This window comes from Lolium rigidum, chromosome 6 (assembly GCF_022539505.1).
Source record: "Lolium rigidum isolate FL_2022 chromosome 6, APGP_CSIRO_Lrig_0.1, whole genome shotgun sequence".
Classification (NCBI taxonomy): Eukaryota; Viridiplantae; Streptophyta; class Magnoliopsida; order Poales; family Poaceae; genus Lolium; species Lolium rigidum.
In genome coordinates, this window is record NC_061513.1 from 306,282,914 (window position 1) to 306,304,567 (window position 21,654).

A 21,654-nucleotide genomic window follows, 5' to 3' on the forward strand; every position below is an offset into this window, starting at 1 on the left:
GCCGTCAACCCTAACTCGGGGGGTTCAGAAGATCTCCTCCGGCACCCTGCCGGAGAGGGGAATCATCACCGGAGGGCTATACATCACCATGCCCGCCTCCGGACTGATGCGTGAGTAGTTCATCCTTGGACTACGGGTCCATAGCGATAGCTAGATGGTTGTCTTCTCCTCTTGTGCCATCATGTTTAGATCTTGTGAGCTGCCTATCATGATCAAGATCATCTATTTGTAATGCTACATGTTGTGTTTGTTGGGATCCGATGAATATAGAATACTATGTCAAGTTGATTATTGATCTATCATATATGTGTTATTTATGATCTTGCATGCTCTCCGTTGCTAGTAGAGGCTCTGGCCAAGTTGATACTTGTGACTCCAAGAGGGAGTATTTATGCTAGATAGTGGGTTCATGTCTCCATTGAATCTGGGGGAGTGACAGCAACCCCTAAGGTTGTGGATGTGTTGTTGCCACAAGGGATAAAACATCAATGCTTTGTCTAAGGATATTTGTATTGTTTACATTACGCATAGTACTTAATGCAATTGTCTGTTGTTTGCAACTTAATACTGGAAGGGGTGCGGATGCTAACCCGAAGGTGGACTTTGTAGGCATAGATGCATGCTGGATGGCGGTCTATGTTCTTTGTCGTAATGCCCTAAGTAAATCTCATAGTAGTCATCATGATATGTATGTGCATTGTTATGCCCTCTCTATTTGTCAATTGCCCAACTGTAATTTGTTTACCCAACAAGCTATTTATCTTATTGGAGAGATACCACTAGTGAACTGTGGACCCCGGTCCATTCTTTTACATCTGAAATACAACCTACTGCAATCATTGTTCTCTTTTGTTTTCTGCAAGCAAACATCATTTTCCACACCATACATTTAATCATTTGTTTTCAGCAAGCCGGTGAGATTGACAACCTCACTGTTAAGTTGGGGCAAAGTAGATTGATTGTGTTGTGCAGGTTCCACGTTGGCACCGAAATCCCTGGTGTTGCGCCGCACTACACTCCTTCACCAACAACCTTCACGTGATTTTCATCTCCTACTGGTTCGATAACCTTGGTTTCTTACTGAGGGAAAACTCGCTGCTGTACTCATCATACCTTCCTCTTCGGGTGCCCAACGGACGTGTGCTTTACCGTCACAAGTAGGGTCCAGGAAACATATATTTTTGTTGCAACCATGTAAATGGTGACACGGGTTTCTATGCATGATCTCATTGGTTGTTGGCTATAAGGAAGATGTCATGTCATCTATAGCTAAGCCAGCATGTACAATAGTCAGCTCTAGAAATATACCACTCCCTCCATCCCATTGAACTTGTCTTAACTTTGTCTAAATTTAAATATATCTAGTTACTGATTAGTGTCTAGATACATCAAAATTTTGATAAAACTTAAGACATATTTCATGGGACGAAGTGAGTACTTTATCAATATATATGACCCCCCTACACTTTCAGAAAGTCCTTATGTGTACGCGCTAGTATTGGCTCTTGCATTAGAAACCATTTACATTCTCTCTCTTATTTTCACTTTCCTCCAACTAAAAATAAATATAATATTTAAATTCTTATAGAGCTCGCTGACTCCAATTTGTTGTACGTGCTCGCACGAAAGAAAAATTGAACATTTACTCGCCATGGACTTATGCTAAACACCACCCAAAACATTGTTCTCGTCCTAAACCCTTGCATCAGAGGACAAAAAAGAAGTCGAAGCAGCCTGCCATTCATCATCTCCTACTTCATCACTGGTTTGAGATTTGACCCTATAGTTCTTGTAGACTGCATATATAACCAGTTGGATGCCACCCAAGAAGAAGCCTATTCCATTTGGGATCTGCAGAAGTAAGATTTCGCAACCAAATTAGACAAAGCTCATCATGCAGCTAAGTTTAGTATAATGTATATGCTTACCCCAAGGAAGACGTCTCGGTCAAGTAGAGCGTAGGTAGCCCAGACGCCTCCGTTGAGGAAGAGGAAGAAGGATAGAAAGAACGGCATGTACTCCACGCTTTTCGATGCAATCACCGTTCTCTGTTTCGCCCCAAATTGACAAGCGCACATATTTTTAGATATTTTCTCTAGTACACGCTGCTCAGAAACTGCTCATGAAAAGAGCCCATGCATGCTTTCGGCCCATGTTTGTTTTAGAAAGAAAGCACAATGCCCAGTTTTGATTAAAAGCTGGGAAAACAAGTTTAAAAAAAAGGGGAACTAATGAGTCCCCCCGGGGTATATATGCACTGGTCTAGCCACCGTTTCACGAAGATTGTCTAAGATTTGTCAAATTTGGATGCATCTAGACACGAAATTTGGTTTTTGGTGTCTCGATACATACACATTTTAACAAATTCCGGACAACCTTTATTGGAATGAGAGAGTAGTATGAATTTTTTTTTATTGTAAGAAGATGCAAAAAATATTACGATTTCCTGCTACGTGATGAATATGTTGTACTAGTATGGACGTTTTTATGATTGTACAAAGATGCAAAAGTATTAGGATTTCCTGCAACCTGATGCATATCTCGCAGTATAAACTATTTTGTGACCGTACAAAGATGCAAAAATCATTTCGAAAAAAAACAAAGATGCAAAAATATTACGATTTCGTGCTACCTGATGCATTATTGTGCGTCCTCGTGTTTGATTTCATCGCGAATCATTTATGGAGATGGTACAACATCTTGCTGGTCATTGTAATAATGTGCATTACTGGTACATTGTTGTACAAAATCGTGCATGCATGTGGTCCATAGGTGGACAGCGTTGTTGTATGTAACGGCCAGTTTTCAGAGGGCCGGGTCCGATCGATTAATTCACTTTCTTACGGTGGCAGGCAACTATACCCGAATCTCCACACGCCATGCCAATGGCCAGATGGGCTGTGGGCAACACACCCATGGTGACCAAATCCACACTCAAAAAAAAAAAAAAAAAAAAAACAGCCCCATATGACAACGAGAATGTCTGAATGTGCCCATGCATAAGCTGGGGTACAGATCCGACCTAATTAAATCGCCAACAAACAATGACAATCACATGACTATCCACAGTGGATAGCAAGTGAAACTTTTGGCCATCTGCATGCGTAATTGACTACTATTGTAGAGCTTATTAGTACTGTTTTATGTAGAGACAATATAGTGCATAGTGGTACTGTATACTCCTAATTGATTCACGCTAGAACGTGTCTTTCTGACTTGTCAGTGGGAATGCACTGACATACCAAATAATACACAACTCAACATGCTATATGCATGGCTTGTATAATATTGTGGTGGATATCTCCTATTCCACATGTCGTGTTGAGGTACACAATCGATCCACCCATGTATATCTATGCTCTTTTCAGAACTAGACGAGTTTACTTGCCTATCCGTGCACATCTGACAGCTCTATATATTTTTGTTAAATGCAGATGTATTTTGATGCCCGCATGCTCTCTTGAGTTCATGGTTTCTGAGATATCACAATCTTCGAGCGTGCAATTCTTTTGATTACTATCTTGCAAAAGTAAGTACACTGCTATTTTTCAGACTATTTGTATATGCATGGAAATTAGTTGTTCGCCAAGCGCAATTACCCGCATCCTATCTGAAGTCATGCCTATGTCAGCCCCCGGAACAAGAAACAAAATATTTCTCAAAAATGCATAGGAACACTAGTTAAACCAAAATATGATAATTGACATAGTTGAGGGGTGTGTGTCAAGGTTTTACCACGGCAGCCAGTGGGGATCCGTACATGAACACGTTGAGGCAGGCACATATCAATCCTATAATCATGATTTTCATGTCAAGCCCCTCAATTGCAAATGTCGTGGTTGCGAACACAAATCCGAAAAACCCAATGTCCAAAGTTGCCACCAACTTCACGGTTTTAACCTGCAAAGTTTAACAAGATATATAATTGATCTTAAACTTCTAGTGCTATTCCTTGTCCAAAACTACCCTGAATGGGGTACAACTAACTTATTCAAGAAGAGGTAGCTCCTTAATGCTGCTCACTCCTCTCTTTGTAAGCAAACATGAATGTTTACAAATACAAGTAAGATTTGTTTGTCAACCATGTCCGTGCAGGGCTCACCCTCGTGGTAGGATCGGCGGCGTAAACTAGGAAGAGCACGACGTAGATGGTCTCCATGACAGCCCCAAAGCCGTTGACGGTGGCGATGAGGAGGCCGTCCGGCTTGGTGATGCCGTAGTACAGCCATAGCAGCGAGTTGAGCAGCGTGAGCACGTACGGTGCCGACTCGAAATCCTCCGTCGACTTGCTGCTCACGATCCTCCAGAACGTTGGGCTGCCCTATGCATATGGATCCATGTAAGCAACAACCTCAAGAACAAAAAATGCTTCTGCAAATGCATGGATGCCATGGTCGATGTTAGGCTCAGCTCATACATGGGAGAAACGAAGACCAGGACTGAGATGATGTTTCCTGCAACACGAAAAGAAGGTGAGAGAATGTGTGTGTAAGAGACACAGAGAGAGAGAGTTGATGCTTGTTCATACCTATGATGCCGATGATAAACAGAGTGGAATCCATTCCGATGGTGATCAAGCCAGCTACCTATCTAGCGAGGAGTGCATCGTACTTAAAGAGAAGATAAAAGCACAGGGCCAGCCTGTGCTGTATGAAAGAGACACACTGTTACGAATTATAGCTGGGCCTGCAATGCCACGTGTAACACAAGAAAATAATACTCCACCGGCCTTGCAGATCCAAGCAGATGTCGACGTGCTTCTTTATCGATCTCTTGTTTTCTGGCGTATATATAGTGATATATACATTTGTAATTATCAGCAAAGATCTGCATTATTTTGCGTGATGTTACACGAAAAAAAAAACCTTGTGTTTTACCTCATTCATCTGATACTTTTAACTGGCGTTTTGGCTCCCGAGCACATCTGCTACTGTTATCTAGACCAACCAGATACATTGGGATGCATGTTGTTTCTTCACTTAAGCAGTAATAATTTATGCTAGAAGAAAAGCCATTGCTATGAGCAGGGGCGAAGCTCCTAGTAAGGCAAGGTAGGAAAGCCGCCCTACCTTACTTTTTGGTGAATATATTCATGTGTGTATTTTCTGAAAAAATTGTGTGATTGGACATCGAAAATGACCTCTGTATGAGAAAGTTAAGCCAACTTCGAATCAAAAATTAGAAATAGGTAACAAAAACATATATTCATTTTCTAGGTTAACTGTGAATAAAATTGCTTGCACTACAAATATTTATCATGGATCTTAGTATATATTACAAGATAACCTTGAATTACTCATGATTCATACCTGGAGAATTGGAAAATTTAGAGATTTCTTGATATTTGAAAGGCACTTCCAGCGACATTATCACCTCTAAGTTGGCGTTGCTTTTAACTGTGGCGACTACAACAATTGAAAGGGATTTTCTGGTGCCAAATATCATCAACACCGTGGTGAGCATCTAGCAATGGATAAAAGGCTTGATCGGTAGAATTATAGAAGATTTCCATAAAAAAAAGAGTCAAGCCTTGCCATTAAGATGACATTATTGATATGTTTTTGGGTTTTACATATAACCAAATATATTATATTTTTATTGTACTAAGTAATTGTGTTAGAATTATATGTAATATTAATGTCTCGGGGCTCTTTTGATCTTTGCGTCGTTTTTTACAGTTCCTCCTACATCAAATTATTTTCATCCTTCCCTACTGGATATGAGCAAGGTTAGTGAAAATTTGTTCCAACGTTAACTACTTGGTTGTAGGCTTGTAGTTGTCAGCGAGAGACTGTAACTTTAAAGACCAAGATAGGCAGGTGCATCACATGTATCAACCTTAGCTGAAGGACCGTAATGAGAATTACATGATTTAATGCAACAGCCTGCAATACATACCATTCCACCAATCTAAGAGTATCTCTAGTAAACCCCTCAAACCTAACATGTAAATATGCAGATGTAGGACCAGAAATCAGGATTATCCAACCGAAAAATGCTCGCGCAGACTAGACCCCGCAATACCGGACAATATTATAGTGGTAAATCAAAAGTAAACCACAACATAGGGTTTTGCAAAGTTTCGATGACATCCGACAATATGCGACAAATGCAATGTTTAGACAGCAAAATTAATTGTTAATTTATGTAAGCAGCGGCTACACACATTGCACAAGTACCCGGCAAACCAAAGGAGGCATCACGGTGCGGATCGATGGAGAATCAACCATCATCGGCGCTCGCCGGAGCCTCAGCACCATTGCCACTGCTGCTGCTACCGCCACCACTTTCCGCGCCACTAATCGTAGCCGCCGAACTAGCCATTGATCTTCTTCTTTCCAAGATCTCCAACGTTGCGAGCTCCTGTCATTCTCTTGTATAGGCATGCATCCATGGTGGATGGATCCACCATCATAGTATTGTTTTCCTCCGCAATAAGCTCCGCCATGGCACACTCGTCGGCGCTTGATCTTCTCTCCTCAACGACGGCCTTGTGCTTCTCATATTCTCATAATAGTTCCCCCTTGGCTTGCTTCTCTTTACTTCTCATCCCCATCATCGTCATTTTTGCCTCTAGCGGTTTGGTTCACCAAATATTCTTTAGATTTCCCCATTTCATCGATCTTGTCCCTCAAACTTACCGCCTCGGTTTTCTTTCTAAACTTCTCTTTTGCACTCTTCTTTCCATCCGGCCTTCCATTGTTCTTCTTTTGGCGGTGAGCTTATCATCGTCCAATCGGATAAATGCGCCCCCTCCCACCCTCGCCGGTGGTGCTTCTTGTTCTCGCAATTTCCATTTTGCGTTATGCTCAAGCAACTTGTAGAAATGATGAAGCAAGAATAGCCTTCCTTTTGAAATCGGTATTTGCTTGTACCTTTCCGTTGCAATCCTATCCTACATGTTGTGAATAATGTACATTAAAGATGCAAAGAGCACACGGAAAACTAGAGTGCGATACAATGCAAATAAGGCAACTCACCCAGTCATCAACGTTGGTGCCACTCGGAGGGGCACTCCTCACTTGCTCGCCGCAACCGGCCCATCGGCTACACGGATTCTTAATGACATTCCAACAACCTTGGAGAGATCAATACGTCTGTGGCGGCGATTCGTCGCCAATAACGCTTGCCGGTTTGATTGGTGCCAGTCACGGCATCGAGCGACATGGACTCCCAAGCCTTGACCAATGCCGCGTCCTCGACACGTTGTAGTTTGCAATCGTCACCGATTTCCCCCTTTGCCGCCACTACTCCATCATAAATTGTTCCTCTACCTCCTCTACCTCGTCGCCGCTATCGCCTATGCTGAGCTTGTTGTTGTCGTAGTCTTCCATGCCCTCATTGTCGTAGTATTCTTCGAGCTGCGTGTGATCGAGTTTGACTATGGCCTCGTTGAGCATGCTCACTAACGAGACCGGCTCATCGGAAGAGGGGCGCTCGCTAGTGGGGAGGGGCACAGTTGGAGGCCGGCGCGCCCACCGCTACCGCCATAAAAGCCACCAAAGATGCCTTCATCGGCTGCTTCTTCACATGTGCCTTCTTCACGGGCGGCTGCAGCACCGGTCGTGCCTTCTTCGCGCCCAACTTTGGTCGCACTTTGGGCACACCTCCAGCGGCAGCGAAAGGAGCAGCGGGATCGACAACCCCAACGGACACGACGTGGTCGCGTTGTCGCTTGCATTTGACGACACCACCGTCGCAGGTGACAACCGGGGAATTGCCAACGGCGGCGGTAGCAGATCCAGATGCAGGAGCCGCGGGTGGGTTCAATTGGACCGGCGCGACCTGGACCGCTACCACCGGCAGGGTGGGGTCGGCCATGGAGGCGCCACGAAGGCACAGTGAGTCCGGAGGGGGCTGTGTCGGCAGGAATGATATGCGGCGGCAGCGGGGGCGGGAACAAGGAAACGAGGAAATGTCCTTCGCTTCAACGCCTCGCACGGATGAGAGCCGTGTTCGGTTCGGCCCTAGAATCTGCTTTTCTCCATGTTGCGAAGGCGCGTATGCCTATGCCCACATAAAAATTTGAAGGTTTCTGTTAGATTATATATGTCGGTTTAGTTTTGCTTGTGTCTCAAGCTAGGGTTAGCCGCTTTGGCCCCTATATATTCTCTGTAAAACCAAACGTATCAATCATCAATTTATGAGACAAATCATATTCCTTCAGTTTCACTAGTTCACGGGACCTAGTCTAGCCCGTTTTTAGCCATAACCGCATGTGAGCTATTTTTATGCGAATTTGCCCCATATGTAGATCTCCTAGAGATGCTCTAAGAGCCACTAGATGGACTAAATAAAGAGCTATCTCCCTCCTCGGTCGAAAAAGCAAAGCCCTAAAATCTAGATGCTCCTTCTCTAAGAGCAAATTCGTTTTGGGACCGATATTTCAGACGTTGTGGAGGGGAATGAAATGAGAATTACATGATTTAATGCAACGGCCTGCAATACATGTCATCCCAACAATCTAAGAACCACTAGATGGCCCTGATAAATAGATCATATGAGCTCGGGATCAGTTTTGCATTTTCCGCAGATGAATAGTTTCTCCGCTTCCTAGGTTGGATCCAATCCCCAAAATCTGTCCCTGCTCTCTTCTTCTTTTTCGCCTCCTCGATCGACAAAGCAAATCACCAAACTCTAGCTGCTCGTCTCTACTCCTATCCACGAATCGAATGCGTGGGTCATCCCCCAGAGGGCTGGCTCGGCGTGGGGGAAAAGCGGAGATCCGGGCATGCGCCGCAGCGGCGGCCAGGCGAAAGCGCTGGCAGACGGCCCGGAGTTCTGGGCGCCCGCGCGGAACAGAGGCGGTAAGCGACGGCGAGCAGATAATTCTCCGGCAGCTCACGGGATGGCGTCCGGCCATTCCAGATTGGACCCCGGCCCGTTGCTACTCTGTGTCTCTGTTACCTTTGAACAAAAAGGAGAATGAATCGCCTCACTTTTGCAGTATTTCTGCTGACTGCACATCCATCGCTGGCGCAAACCATGATGGAAATCAAATCTGCTAGCGCCTCTGTTACAGTATCCGAAATCATCTTTGAAAAAAGAAACCCCAAAAAGAGCAGCATATATATCGCTTCATGCTTTGACAAAGCGGAAAAGAAAGCAAGGAGAGTGCATACATGAAGACTGCAAGCAAGGAATCCTGCACTCTTCATTTACAAAGAAGAGGAGACAGCAAGCAAAGCCATCTCAATTTGTCATACTCTTGCATGCGCAGCATATCTGGCTATCTGCTCTCCTTTTGGGGTGGATTAATGGGTTGAACAAAAAGGAGAATGAATCGCCTCACTTTTGCAGTATTTCTGCTGACTGCACATCCATCGCTGGCGCAAACCATGATGGAAATCAAATCTGCTAGCGCCTCTGTTACAGTATCCGAAATCATCTTTGAAAAAAGAAACCCCAAAAAGAGCAGCATATATATCGCTTCATGCTTTGACAAAGCGGAAAAGAAAGCAAGGAGAGTGCATACATGAAGACTGCAAGCAAGGAATCCTGCACTCTTCATTTACAAAGAAGAGGAGACAGCAAGCAAAGCCATCTCAATTTGTCATACTCTTGCATGCGCAGCATATCTGGCTATCTGCTCTCCTTTTGGGGTGGATTAATGGGTTGAAGAAGAAGACCTGAGTAATTCATGAGTTTCAATCAATACTTCAGTTTCCGTGAGCTGCCTTTGTCTGCTGCCAAGGTAATTAATACGATAATAACAAACAGTAGCATTTGCCACCTTAGTTTCTTCGTAACCATATTTTGCCAAAACTTGGCATGCAACTAAGCAGCACTGCTCGTTAAGTAACAGCAGTGAGACACTCGTAACATGTTGTCGCCGTTGTTGCAGTATGTATATGAAGGTGGTGAGGGAAAAGAGATCTTGGAGTCATGGATTAGATTGATCGCATTTGACACTGCTTTTCTCTCTTGATTTGTGCCGAAGAATTTCATCCTCAATTCATGTCAGTTCAAGATTGATTAAGCTTGCCGCTGCTTTTCTCTCACTAGGTATTGGAGAGAGGAATTTACCATGAGTCCAGTCCGGAAGGTACTACTTTTTTACATTTTATGTTAACAAAGCAGTACATGCATCCATGTTTTTAGCTACACTAATTATGTCGAGCCTATGGATGTGTACATATCCCATTTTGTTAAAATCAACTATAAATCGTGCCTGGTAGTTATGGCTTTCTCACTGCTATGGTGCATTGGTGCTTGATCGAGCTGGGGAATGTCCAGTATTACAATCACTTCACTCTAAAATAGCCAGATTCCTAGATATGCCAGAAGGGCAATCAAATTTAATTATTTATTCTTGTTTCTGTTGGGTTTCATATCTGGTCTACACCAACTTGCTTGGGGAAAAGGCTTTGATGATGTTGTTGTTGTGAAATGCATGCAGGATTGATCTCACATCCCATAGTTGATATTGTTGTTTTCTACTTGTACACTTGTACTTCAAGATTGTGTACTGAAAAACGAAATTGTGATGCTTGATGTGGGTTATAATAAGCCTACGAGCTTCTTTCCTGCAGCGCACTCACAACTAATTTTGAAGCGATACCTCATCAGACTCAGTTCATTTCTTACAGGCTATGCCAACAGTAGAAGAAAAAAAAAAGATCCAGGTACCTCTGATAAACGGGCCTTGTGTAACCAAATGTACTATATATCTCACATGATCAAGGTATGTACATGGCTTTATTTGGTACAATAAAACTAAACTTGCAGGGCTGTACATAAGCAGAAACTTGAAATTCAGCATACCGTATATAAATTAGCAAGCAGAAAAAACCCATAGGTAAACCGGTTGCCTAAGTATTACTTACGGCAACTACTTTTCTATGAGCCTGACCATAGCAGTGGTTGTGATTCAAATGAGTGCTTAAATACTAAATACCGATTCACTACTGTGCTGAGACACACTTGGTATATTTTCAATTAGTGTTGTAGCTAGTAGCTACCAAAGGTACCTTTACCTATTAACTTGTTTTACTGCAGTGGTACTTCGGCAACGATGTTGAGCATGCCAGAGAGAGCATATTACGAGATTGCCATATAATGTCTAACGAGGTCTTATATGTTGATGGTTGGAATGGATTTGGAGCAACCGATGTTCTTAGATCCATAGCAGCAGTGCTTCCGTCTAGGAGAACCACTCCAGAACTATGATTTGATAGAATATTATTTATAGATTGTTTTGACTGGAAATATGCAAGAGCGATGCAGAGGAAAATTACAAAAGAACTGAAACTTGACAGCTCAGTCATGGCCATTTTTTAGAAGCAGGACGAGGAGGATGACTTTCGTGGAGTGGACCAGGGCTCTAGGAGTGTGATATTAAGTGTTGCTGCAATGATTTATCAAACCCTGACAAATCATAGATTTATGGTGATTTTCTTAATGGATCTGATGATGAAGTTGATGTAACAAGATTTGGTATTCCTCAATTTACAGAATTTTGCAACAAAAAGATGATATGGACCTTCAGCAGAAGATCCCTGACCATGAATAATCACCGTTCTGAGGTAGCAAACAAGCTAGCATATACCGATTCTCTCCTTCAGCCCTTGATATCCATTAAGGAATTAACAAGTCCCGAGTTTCGTGGACTACTAAGTCAAGAAGCTGCGGCCCTAATTGCTAGTATTCCATGTATACTCGAAATTGACCCAAAGATTGTTGACGATTCATATGACTTATTCCTGTATTATAATTTTCACACCACTACTAAATTAGCTTGGGTTGCTCATGCCGCCAACTTTTCGATAGGCGATGCGATCATACAAGGGGATAGAGCAAGTGATACTAGTAATGCACTGCATCGAGAGATAAATTGAAAGTGTGATACTTCTCTGCTTGATGTTGTTGTTAAAAAAGTTGACGAAACATTTGGAGCCTCTTTTTCTGGTACTAATGATCTGTATGAAGAAGTCACATACCGTTGGATTTCAGTCACATCGTGAAGGCGGATCGCTCTATGGGAAGTGCCGACACCTACAAGGAATACAATAGCTTGTGCTTGTTGTGCACGAAGCCAGGGCACTGGACCAAGGGTCCGGTGTGCATACGGTGCGATGGTGTGGGGCACATGTCTAGAGAGTATCCCCAGCCTCGCCACCCCAGGCCGCACAACCCACGAGCGTTGGTGATAAACTGGCAAGGAAGACGTCCACCAGTCCTCCATGGTGCGCCAGCCCATGGGGAATGGCAGTCGTGAACGTCGAAGAGAGGATGCTCCAGTGGAGCTCCCAGGGTCGTGATAGCGCGGACGGCTCCCCATCGTGATGCTCGCGTGCCTGTGGCTGGGCTGTGTCTCCCTGACTCGCTGAACCCTAACTCAAAATGAGAAGAGAGAGAGAGAGAGAGAGAGAGAACAATGAACTCAGGTTGTTTTTGTGTTGTGCAATCACTTGCAATTTTTTGCTATTTCCTTTTATTTAACAAGGAAGTACAAAATGTGTCCGAGCCTCGCGCTCCACTGCCGATCAGGCCATCCCATTATCCGAGCAACGTGCTGAGCTAAACTATGACCAAATTAAAATGGAATTGCATCCCTAACTACTACCGAAAGAAACACCGAACTAAAAAAATGTTTGAAAAGCTAGGCTTCACTAGAACGTCAGACTTCTGATCTTCAGTTCTGATGATGTCGAAAACAACTTGTCCTTCCTCCACACAATCTCAGATGAAATGGTAGTGCGGGTCAATGTGTTTATTTTGGTCATGCAGAACCAGATTCTTGCAAAGTGAAATTGATGACTTGTTGTCGATGAACAGGGTAAATGGCTCAACTCCTTTGTTCTAAAGGTCACCAAGGAGATGAGCAAGCTACATGCCTTGGCATGCCGCCGTCGCCGCCGCTATATACTCCGCCTCACACAAAGAAGTAGCAACCCACTTTTGTTTAATTGGACAACCATCGAGGAAAAAAAACCACGTTGAGCCCCATGTGTGGTTGATAATTAATGACAATCTCTATAGACTAATATTTTCGTTGAGTTATATTTGTATGATTTATCCATAGACAATACTTGAACCATATGTTGGCTTCAAGGTTGCAAGTAGAAGAAAATGAAGAAGATCGTGTGACAAGTATGTCTTGAAGAAGAAGATTGGGTGATCTCTCATGTTTATCTTCAAGACATGAACAAGATGAAGAAAGAAGAAATGTTGTGCAAGTTTTAAGATGTTGAAGCTTCCTATCCATATGGTGATCATGGATATGTCAAGATGCGCCGAAGAAGAAGCTCTCCAAAACTGGATTATGGAGGAGCAATCCGCAAGACTTCATCAAGCAAGAACAATAGGAGTTTTCAATATTGGAGTTTTTCCAGTTCTTCGTGTTGGGAGGTTACAATTCCAAACTCACCTAGATCGGAGTTTCTTAACTCAAGTTGTTGCATTCTCGATGTTAAGGTTTTACCGGTTTGTTTCTTATAGATAGATTAAACCCTTCTTAATTTGGTGTTATAATATATTGTTGTGCTATGATGTTTCTCATCATGATCTTGTAGAGCTTGTTGTTGTGATTCCAGCGAGCCCAAGATCATAAAATTCGGAGTCCAGGTGTGAAAGTTATGGTGTTCTTGCGCAAGTTGGTTTGCTGCTACCAGAGTGGTCAGGCTAGCACGGAAGGTCCGCCTTTGGTGCGGATTAGCTCCCTGGTGCTCGTCCTTCTCACAATACTGGTGTCGGTATTGTTCTGGTTGGCACGGACTAGTCTGGGGGCTAGAGTGGTCATGCCTATGGGAAATGAAATTTCTATTTTCTGGTTCCAACGGTTAGATCCCGTTTGGGTGGGGGGGGGGGGGGGGGTATAAAAGATCGCCTTCTTCCCCTTTGAAGGGTTTCTTATTTTACTTCCTCTTTCATCCGCTGTTGATTTAGACGCTTACCCTATATCTCTCAATCCCTCCATAATTCTTATACCCATTTGAGCGAAAAGAGAGAGGAGATCTAGATCTACAATCCTATCAATCAAAATCTCCTCTTTGTGAGGGAATCCTTAGATCTAGATCTTGGAGATTTTTTTTTGTCCTCCTCCTTTCTTCTTCCTCTCTTATAACTCCAATAGGTTTGGTGGAATTTGAGAGTGAGGGACTTGCCATTGCATATGGTGCATCGGTTTGAGTTCTCCACTGTGATACGTCTAGAGGGGAGGGGAAATTAAGTTCGTGAGTATATCTCTTCGGGAGCTTGTTCCTCTTGGGTCTTTGGACCCTAGACGGTTATGTGAATTAGTGGTGTTCTTGAAGCCTCTAATTAAGCTATGGAGATTTTTCAAGTGTGAGGCCTTTACGGCGATTTCTTGGGAGTTTCCAATTAAGTTTCTGGCGATTGACTCAAACTTGTACGGGTTGTGGCTGCCCTCAAGGCTCCCTTATAATGGACCGAAGACTTCCCTTTAGGTGGGAAGGATCGAGGAGAATACAGTGAGCCCTTCGGGGTATTTCAGGAATCTTGCGCCTCCACACCGCTCCAGCGACAAATCGCACTCACAAGAGTGTGAACTTCGAGATACATAGTCATCCCCGCGTGCCTCGATTATTTTTATAACCGAGCTCTTACTTATGCACTTTACTGTGTGATAGCCTTTGTTCTTGAAATTATATATATTTCTCTCACATAGTTGTTTATCTTGCTTAGCCCAAGTTGTTGGTGCACGTAGGTGAACCCTAGTTACATAGGTTTTGTGCTTATCAAGTTAAATACTAGTTTTATTCTGCATTTGTTCAAGTCATTATCGTAAAAGTTTTAAACCGCCTATTCATCCCTTCCCTCTAGACGGCATACATTTTCTTTCACACGTCTCCGGCGTGGGAAGAGTCCCCGAACCCAATCAATGCCTCGCTATAACCTCTACAATACGCACACACGAAGTTCAGTGTACTGACGATGTAGCGCAATAGATGCTTTGCCGCTGCGTAGTGATCACTCATCGGTGCTTCCATGAATCTGCTCAGGTAACCCCAGGCAAAAGATATATATGGGCGCGTGTGAATGAGATCCCTGAGGCTCCCTATGATGCTGCGATAAAGCGATGCATCCGTTGGCACCTCCTTGCTCTCCTTGCCGAGTTGGCATCGAGCCTCCATCGGCGTGGGAGTGGAGTTGCAGCCCGCCATGCCAACTTTTTCAAGCACCTTGTTGGTGTAGGAAGCTTAAGTGATCGTGATGCATCCATGTTCTTGCTTCGCCCGGAATATTACCGGAGAAGGCCAAGATCGCTCATGCCGAAGAGGTTCTTCATCTCCCTCCATGAACCGATGCAACTCCTGCTGCTCCACGCCGGTGATGACGAGATCGTATATGTAGACACCCACGATGAACAGTGTGGTATCTGTTCCCTCGCGAGTAAACTCCATGTTCACTGACTCTGCGCGTGAACCCAAGCGATGCCAGGCTCTTGTCCAGCTTCGCGTTCCACGCTCTTTGAGCTTGATGCAAACCATATAACGCCTTGTGCAGCTTGTAGACTTCATGCTCTCGACCATCGGCACCAAAACCCGACGGCTGTGTGACGAACACCACGTCCTCAAGCTCACCATTTAGGAAGGCGGATTTGACATCCATCTGACGAACATCCCAGCCACGATGAGCTTCCAAAGCAAGGATTAGCTAGACCGACTCCAGCCTTGCCACCGGTGTGAAAACCTCTTCAAAATCAACACCAGCTCGTTGCACATACCCTTTAGCACCAAGCCGAGCCTTGTGCTTGATAATGTGGCCGTGCTCGTCCTTCTTCAACTTGAACACCCACTTGATGCTAATTGCAAGGTGACCTTAGGGAGCGAGGTGAGCGATATCTTTGTCGTCGATGGCTTGAAGCTCTTCCAGCATTGCCTGCCGCCAGCATCTTCCCGTTGATCTTCAACAAATTATGACGGTTCCTCTCTACACACGAACAACAACAACTCGTCGTCATAGGACTGTTTTGTGAGCTAGGGTCCCTCCACCAGCTACTGTTGTCTAGGGGACGCACCAAGCAGATCGTTGATAGGGCATCTTGATTTACATCGTGATTTGTGCATCGTGATTTGCATCAGCAGTTCTATATCATCATTTGCATTGTGATTTATACACTAAAATTGCAAGTTAGGTTGTAACTGAGATATTTTCAGTTGCAAATTGGACTGCACCTGAATTTGTTTTGGCTGTAAGTGAGTTATAAGTACTTGTAACCCGATCGTTATATTTTCTTCATGATTCATGCCAATCATGATTTGCAACGTGGCTTCAAGAAGAACCCATGTCGGTGATTTGAAGTCTGCCGTTGCATTCTTGTATGTTTATTAGTTCATTTCATCTGCATAATTGCATGGTTATCATGTGCCAACCTGTGCGAAATGAGTAGTTGCTTGCACGTATCTGCAACCGCAGTCGTGTTCAGAACTCGAGAAGGACACCACCGCTGCATCATGTCTGCTTTTCTTTGGAGCGAATGCATCGTCTCGGCTTGCTCAGCGTTTGCCGACCTCTTGATGTAAACTTGGGCGCTCCTCGACACCGACCTGGTCGGCGTTGGGAGGAGCCGCGCACCCACGCGCGTCCCGGGTAGCTAGCTGGGCCGCAGCCCTTTATCGAAAAAAAAGCTGGGCCGCGGCCCAACATCAGGTAATGAGTTTTTTCCTTTTTGTTTTTTTTTTGTTTTCTGTTGTTTGTTTTCTTTTTTAAAAGATTTTTTTAAATCTGAAAATTTGTCAAAATTTTAAAAATTAAATTGAAAATAAATAACTTTTTAAAAATCTGAACATTTTTCAGATTTGAATATTTTTAAATTTGAACAAAAATGTATTTTACTCTATGAACAATTTTCGAATTTGAACATTTCTGAATTGAACAAAATTTATATTTGAACAATTTTCGAATCTGAGCGATTTTCATATTAGAATAATTTTCGAATTTGAACGGTTTTCAAATTTGAACGGTTTTTGAATTTGAACGGTTTTCAGATTTGAACGGTTTTCAACTTTGAACATTTTTGAATTTAAACATTTTTCAATTTGAATAATTTTTAAAAATTGAAATTTTCGAATCTGAAAAAATATAAACAAAACCGAAAAAAGAAAAAAGAAAAAAAAACAGAAAAATAAACCAGAAAAGAAAAAAGAAAAAGGAAAAACGAACTGCTACATGCAACAGATACAAATGGGCCTGGCCCATACCCGACCAGGGGGTGTGCGGTGGTCGGTAGCCACTGACCCGAATTCTCTAAAAAAAGGCCGACCTTCCCGAAGGTCCAAAAATCTCTCCACATGCGACACGTGGCGCGTTGTGGTGCCAGAATTTTGGTGGTAAGTGGTCTCCCTGCTTGCCAAGTGTCGCAAGGAGATGCAAAGTGGGATAGGAGAGGAGAGAGAAGGATAGGAGAGGAGAGAGAAGGACAGGGGAGGGTCCAGTTTTCCCTTTATTTTTTAGATTCGTTTTTTCAAAATGAAATATCTTGCGAACCGTAAGTCTAAATTATGAACCGTTTTCACTTTTGAGATCCTCGCATCGAGATCTTCAAAACTAGATCCCATGTTGATAGGTTTCGAGATACTTTTTTTTCGTACTTCCAATACTAGTGTGATTGTACTCGAGGTGTGTACCTAACTGTACTCATGGTTGAACTGATAAGTACTTCTGTTTTTAGTGTATTTGGTGCAGTTTTTCCCTTTACTCGGTAACCGTACTCGCTCGTGTGCGCGACTGTACTTCTGTACCTGTACTTACTCGTGGGCGCGACTGTACCTGCTCGTGTGTGCGACTGTACCTGATCGTGTGTGCTACTGTACTTATGTAGATGTACTTGATCGTGTGCGCAACTGTACCTGCTCGTGTGCGTTTTTGTACTTGTACTCGCCCGTGTGCGCAACTGTACTCGTGTGTTGTATGTAACTGTACTCGTGTGTTATACACAACTGTACTCGTGTGTGTACGTAATTATACTCGTGTGTCTTATTTACAATTATAATTAGGTGTTATGTGTAAGTGTACTTGTATGTAACTTGTAACTGTGCTCGCGTGTGGGAAAGAATATGCTAGCATGCATGTGCAGGGGTGCACGCTCACGAGCTACCAGCCATGTGCATGATCGAATTCGCGTGGAAGGAGGCACATGCACTTACGCGGCCACGTACAGGCGCGGCGCGGGAGAGGTACGCGCGAGGCGACGTACGCCCGGCCAGGGATGAGGTACGCGCGCGGCGCGGGACACGCACGCGGGACGATGTACGCGCACGGCGCGAGGGATGACGTACGTGCGGGGATATAACACGAGCTGCCACGTGTTGTTTTGTGGTGGGTCAATTTTTCCCTTTACGAAGGTCGGTCTTTATCTAGTGGTACCTCCACTGACCTGGTCGGTGTATAGGTTTTGCGTGTAAACTTCTCTCCTGACAGCCCGAGTTGTCTCTTAAATGGGCTTAGACGGCTCCCTTTACTCATGGATCGTAGGCCCATTCTTTAACTTGTTCTCCAGCTTGTTCACTCGATATTTTTTTCCATTTTCCGGCTTTCCTATTTTGTTTCTGGACAAACAACAACCTTTCGAAAGATGTTTCGAGCTTTGGTGGTACAAGCAACGCACTAATTGATTGTTTGTACATTGCTCGCGATGCCAGTGATCAGGATTCCATATGCTCTTCCGATCAAGCACAAAAGGGAACAACTATATACTGTATAAATCTTTAGATCAAACTGATCCATCTCTTTGAAAGAACCGGAAAAAATTGTGAATTAATAGGGAGAAATGAGAAGAAAATGTGACTGCTCTAAGCTAGTATACCAATCAACCAATGTTACATAGCTCGATCATCGCCGGCTACTCCCTGAGCATTGCCATGGCCTTGAGCAGCACGGGCTCGAACCGTTCAAGATCGAGCTTCACATCCTGCCTTCCAAGATAGAACTCGGCCACCTTGTTCCACCCGCTCCGGTGAATCGACTCCGGGTCCTTCACCGCGGGGTGATCCCTCCCGAGCGTGTCCACCAGGGAGCTCTCCTCCACGCCGCAGGAGTAGGCCATGTACTTGAGGCCCATGTCCACCGCCGGCACCCCGAAGTCGACCTCCCCGATGTGCTCCATCTTGCCGTACGGCACCACCTGGATGAACACCGCCCCCGTCGGCAGGAACAGCGAGTTGGTCAGCCCGGCGCCGTGCACGCCCACCAGCACGTCGGCGCCGTTCACCTCCCGCGCGAAGTCGCCCACGTCCACGTTGAACGGCGGGTCGCCGATCACCACCTCGAAGCCCACCCGCTCCGCCAGCGCCGTCACCTCCGCCACGTTCAGCAGCTTCCGCGGGTGCCGCCGCGAGATGATCATCATCCTCGGCTTCTTCTCGCTGCCGTCCACCACCCGCACCGGCGCGGCGCGGGGCAGCGCGAAGACGGTGCGCAGGAACTTGGTGAACTCCGGCATGGAGTGCCCCGTGGGCTCCTTCTCCGGGTCGATGCTGAACTCCTTGTGCATCCGGATGCCGACCACGGCGCCCGGGAAGCACCGGATTTGATCATCTTTGTCCATGTCCACCACCTCGTACCGCGACAGCCGCGCCAGGATGTGCCGGTACTTGCTGACGTACCAGCGCTGGATGTTGGTGACCACCAGCTGCACCTCGCCGTCGAACCGCACCGCCTGGAGGTACAGCGGGATCATGATGTCGCTGAAGTCGTGCCAGTAGTTGCCCGTCAGCCCGCCCATGGCGACCACCAGCGCGGGGACCTGCGACGTCACGGCGCAGGCCGGCGCCTCCGCCGCCGTGGCCAGCTCACGCACGGTGACCACGTTCATGCCGGCCTGGTGCTTGCGGGAGTAGGGGACGATGCTCCACGACTGCGGGTTCGGGTTGCTGCCGCCGGACTCGATGGTGGGCGGGATCAGCACCGTGCGCTCCGAGCCGTGGATGCGGACGTTGACGGAGACGTCGCACACGTCGGACGCCCAGGGACCCTGGATGTCGCACGCCGGCTTCTTCGCCGGAGCGCTCTCCTCCGCCGGCGGAACGGTCACCCTGCTGCTACCGCCGTCATCTGCATGGATAAGCATCAAACCATCATTACCTCATCGCTTTTCTCTCAGTTCAGATTCGGTGGAATTCTGACGGAGCAAAGTTTTCAGCACCCAACACGTCTCCGATACAAAAGTTGCAAATTGAGGACTACTTTAGATTGATTGGGCGCAGGAGATCTAATCGAAACTCGTATACTTTTCTGCTGATATCGACGGGTACTTGGAAGAAGAAGTGGGCAAGTATAATTCAGTACCGATGGGCGTCTGGTCCTGCTCTGTTTGTGTCGGGGACTCCTCTGTTTGTGTGTGGCCTTCAGTTTCGTCAACAGGTGGGGGCTTCTCTTGTACTTGCTCATGCTCTGGCTTGGGTTTTTCCTCCTCTGCTCCATGCAAGGCAACAAACACATGACCAGAATTCAGAACATGAGATTTCGGTTGAATTTTGCTGAATTCAGATGGGGAATTTTGTCGATGAGGGAGAGAATGGTTTGATTTGCTTACCTTTGACAGGGAGTTGCGTCGGCGTCCTCTCTGCCACGGCAGGGGTGGCCGGCGTGGGGCTCGCTGGGGCGGTCCTCCGGATAGCTGCAAATTGCATCAGAATTCTCATCAGTTTCATAGCCAAGAACAAGCAAGAACATCTCCATGTTTTGACCAAGTCTTGGACTCGCAAGATAGAACTCTGAGCAAAAAGTTGTTCAAAAAAAGATAGTAGTAACTAAATTTGTACAGGGACTCTTTCGGCTGGACAAGGCTGAAATGATCACAGCTTTTGAGGTGAATTGTGCTTGCTGGCCCCGATAAAGCACGCAAAGAAAAACATGGCAGAGCAATTACAAAAACCACCAGAATCCACTCGGAAGAACTCACCGTTGGGCGCGGCGATGGCGAACTGCTCGGAGAGGGTGAAGTAGGTGAGGAGGACGAGGAAGAAGCCGAGGAAGAAGGCGACGCCGACGTACTTCTGCGCCGCTCCTCGCAGGCTCTTCACCAGCTTCCCGCCGCCATGATCGCCCCCCATCATCGCTCTAGGCTCTTGCTCTTTGCTCGTGAACTCTTCCTCTTTCTTGTGACGGGTAGTAGATAGATATGCTGGCCGCGTGTGCGTGTGCAGGTATCCTAGCTAGCTAGCGAGCGAGCGGCGACGACGATGGCACCAACTACTCCCTGACGCGGGAGAACCTTCCAAGAACACCTCAAATGGACCGGTTCGCGAGGAAAGGGCCTTTATGGCCGCCCTCCTCAGGGGAAGGGAAGACCTTGCCAAAATGATGCCAACTCAACTCAACTTTTCCTTCCCTCCTGACTGCTACGTGTACGTGTTAATCATGGAGCATACCTAGCTGTACTTCTGTAATTTGAGCATATATGCTCTTACTTGTATAACACCATGTAGTGCTATTATTCAGAAGTTTGTTTGACTATTGGTTTATCAGAAGTTGGCATATAAACTTTCCAGATCAAACTAATAATATTAGGATTATACCTGTTCTGGCTAGCCATTACATGAGCAGTTTGCCTGATGATTGACTAGGGCATGGGTTGGCATGTTGGAGAGGGAAGAAAAAAGAGACAATCTTGCATCCCTGAGGCATGATTGATTGAATATGAATGTGAGGTGGTTGATCCAACTGGGTCAAACCTGTGGAATATGTGAT

General features: G+C 45.4%; 2 protein-coding genes across 2 annotated transcripts; both read right to left on the minus strand.

Moving 5' to 3' along the window:
- Positions 1–1,481: 1,481 nt before the first annotated feature.
- On the minus strand, positions 1,482–4,591 carry LOC124667597 (bidirectional sugar transporter SWEET17-like). The gene is made up of 6 exons (XM_047204854.1): positions 4,529–4,591; positions 4,418–4,454; positions 4,103–4,316; positions 3,736–3,900; positions 1,929–2,048; positions 1,482–1,851 (listed from the first exon to the last, which is right to left on the minus strand). Exons 1-6 carry the CDS (start codon positions 4,560–4,562, stop codon positions 1,693–1,695), a joined length of 729 nt encoding a protein of 242 aa, XP_047060810.1. The 5' UTR covers positions 4,563–4,591; the 3' UTR covers positions 1,482–1,692.
- Positions 4,592–18,641: 14,050 nt separating this feature from the next.
- Positions 18,642–21,220, minus strand: LOC124661995 (beta-1,2-xylosyltransferase XYXT1-like). Its single transcript, XM_047199887.1, has 4 exons — positions 20,867–21,220; positions 20,498–20,581; positions 20,251–20,376; positions 18,642–20,016 (listed from the first exon to the last, which is right to left on the minus strand). The coding sequence occupies exons 1-4, from the start codon at positions 21,018–21,020 to the stop codon at positions 18,806–18,808; spliced, it is 1,575 nt and encodes a 524-aa protein (XP_047055843.1). The 5' UTR covers positions 21,021–21,220; the 3' UTR covers positions 18,642–18,805.
- Positions 21,221–21,654: the final 434 nt, after the last annotated feature.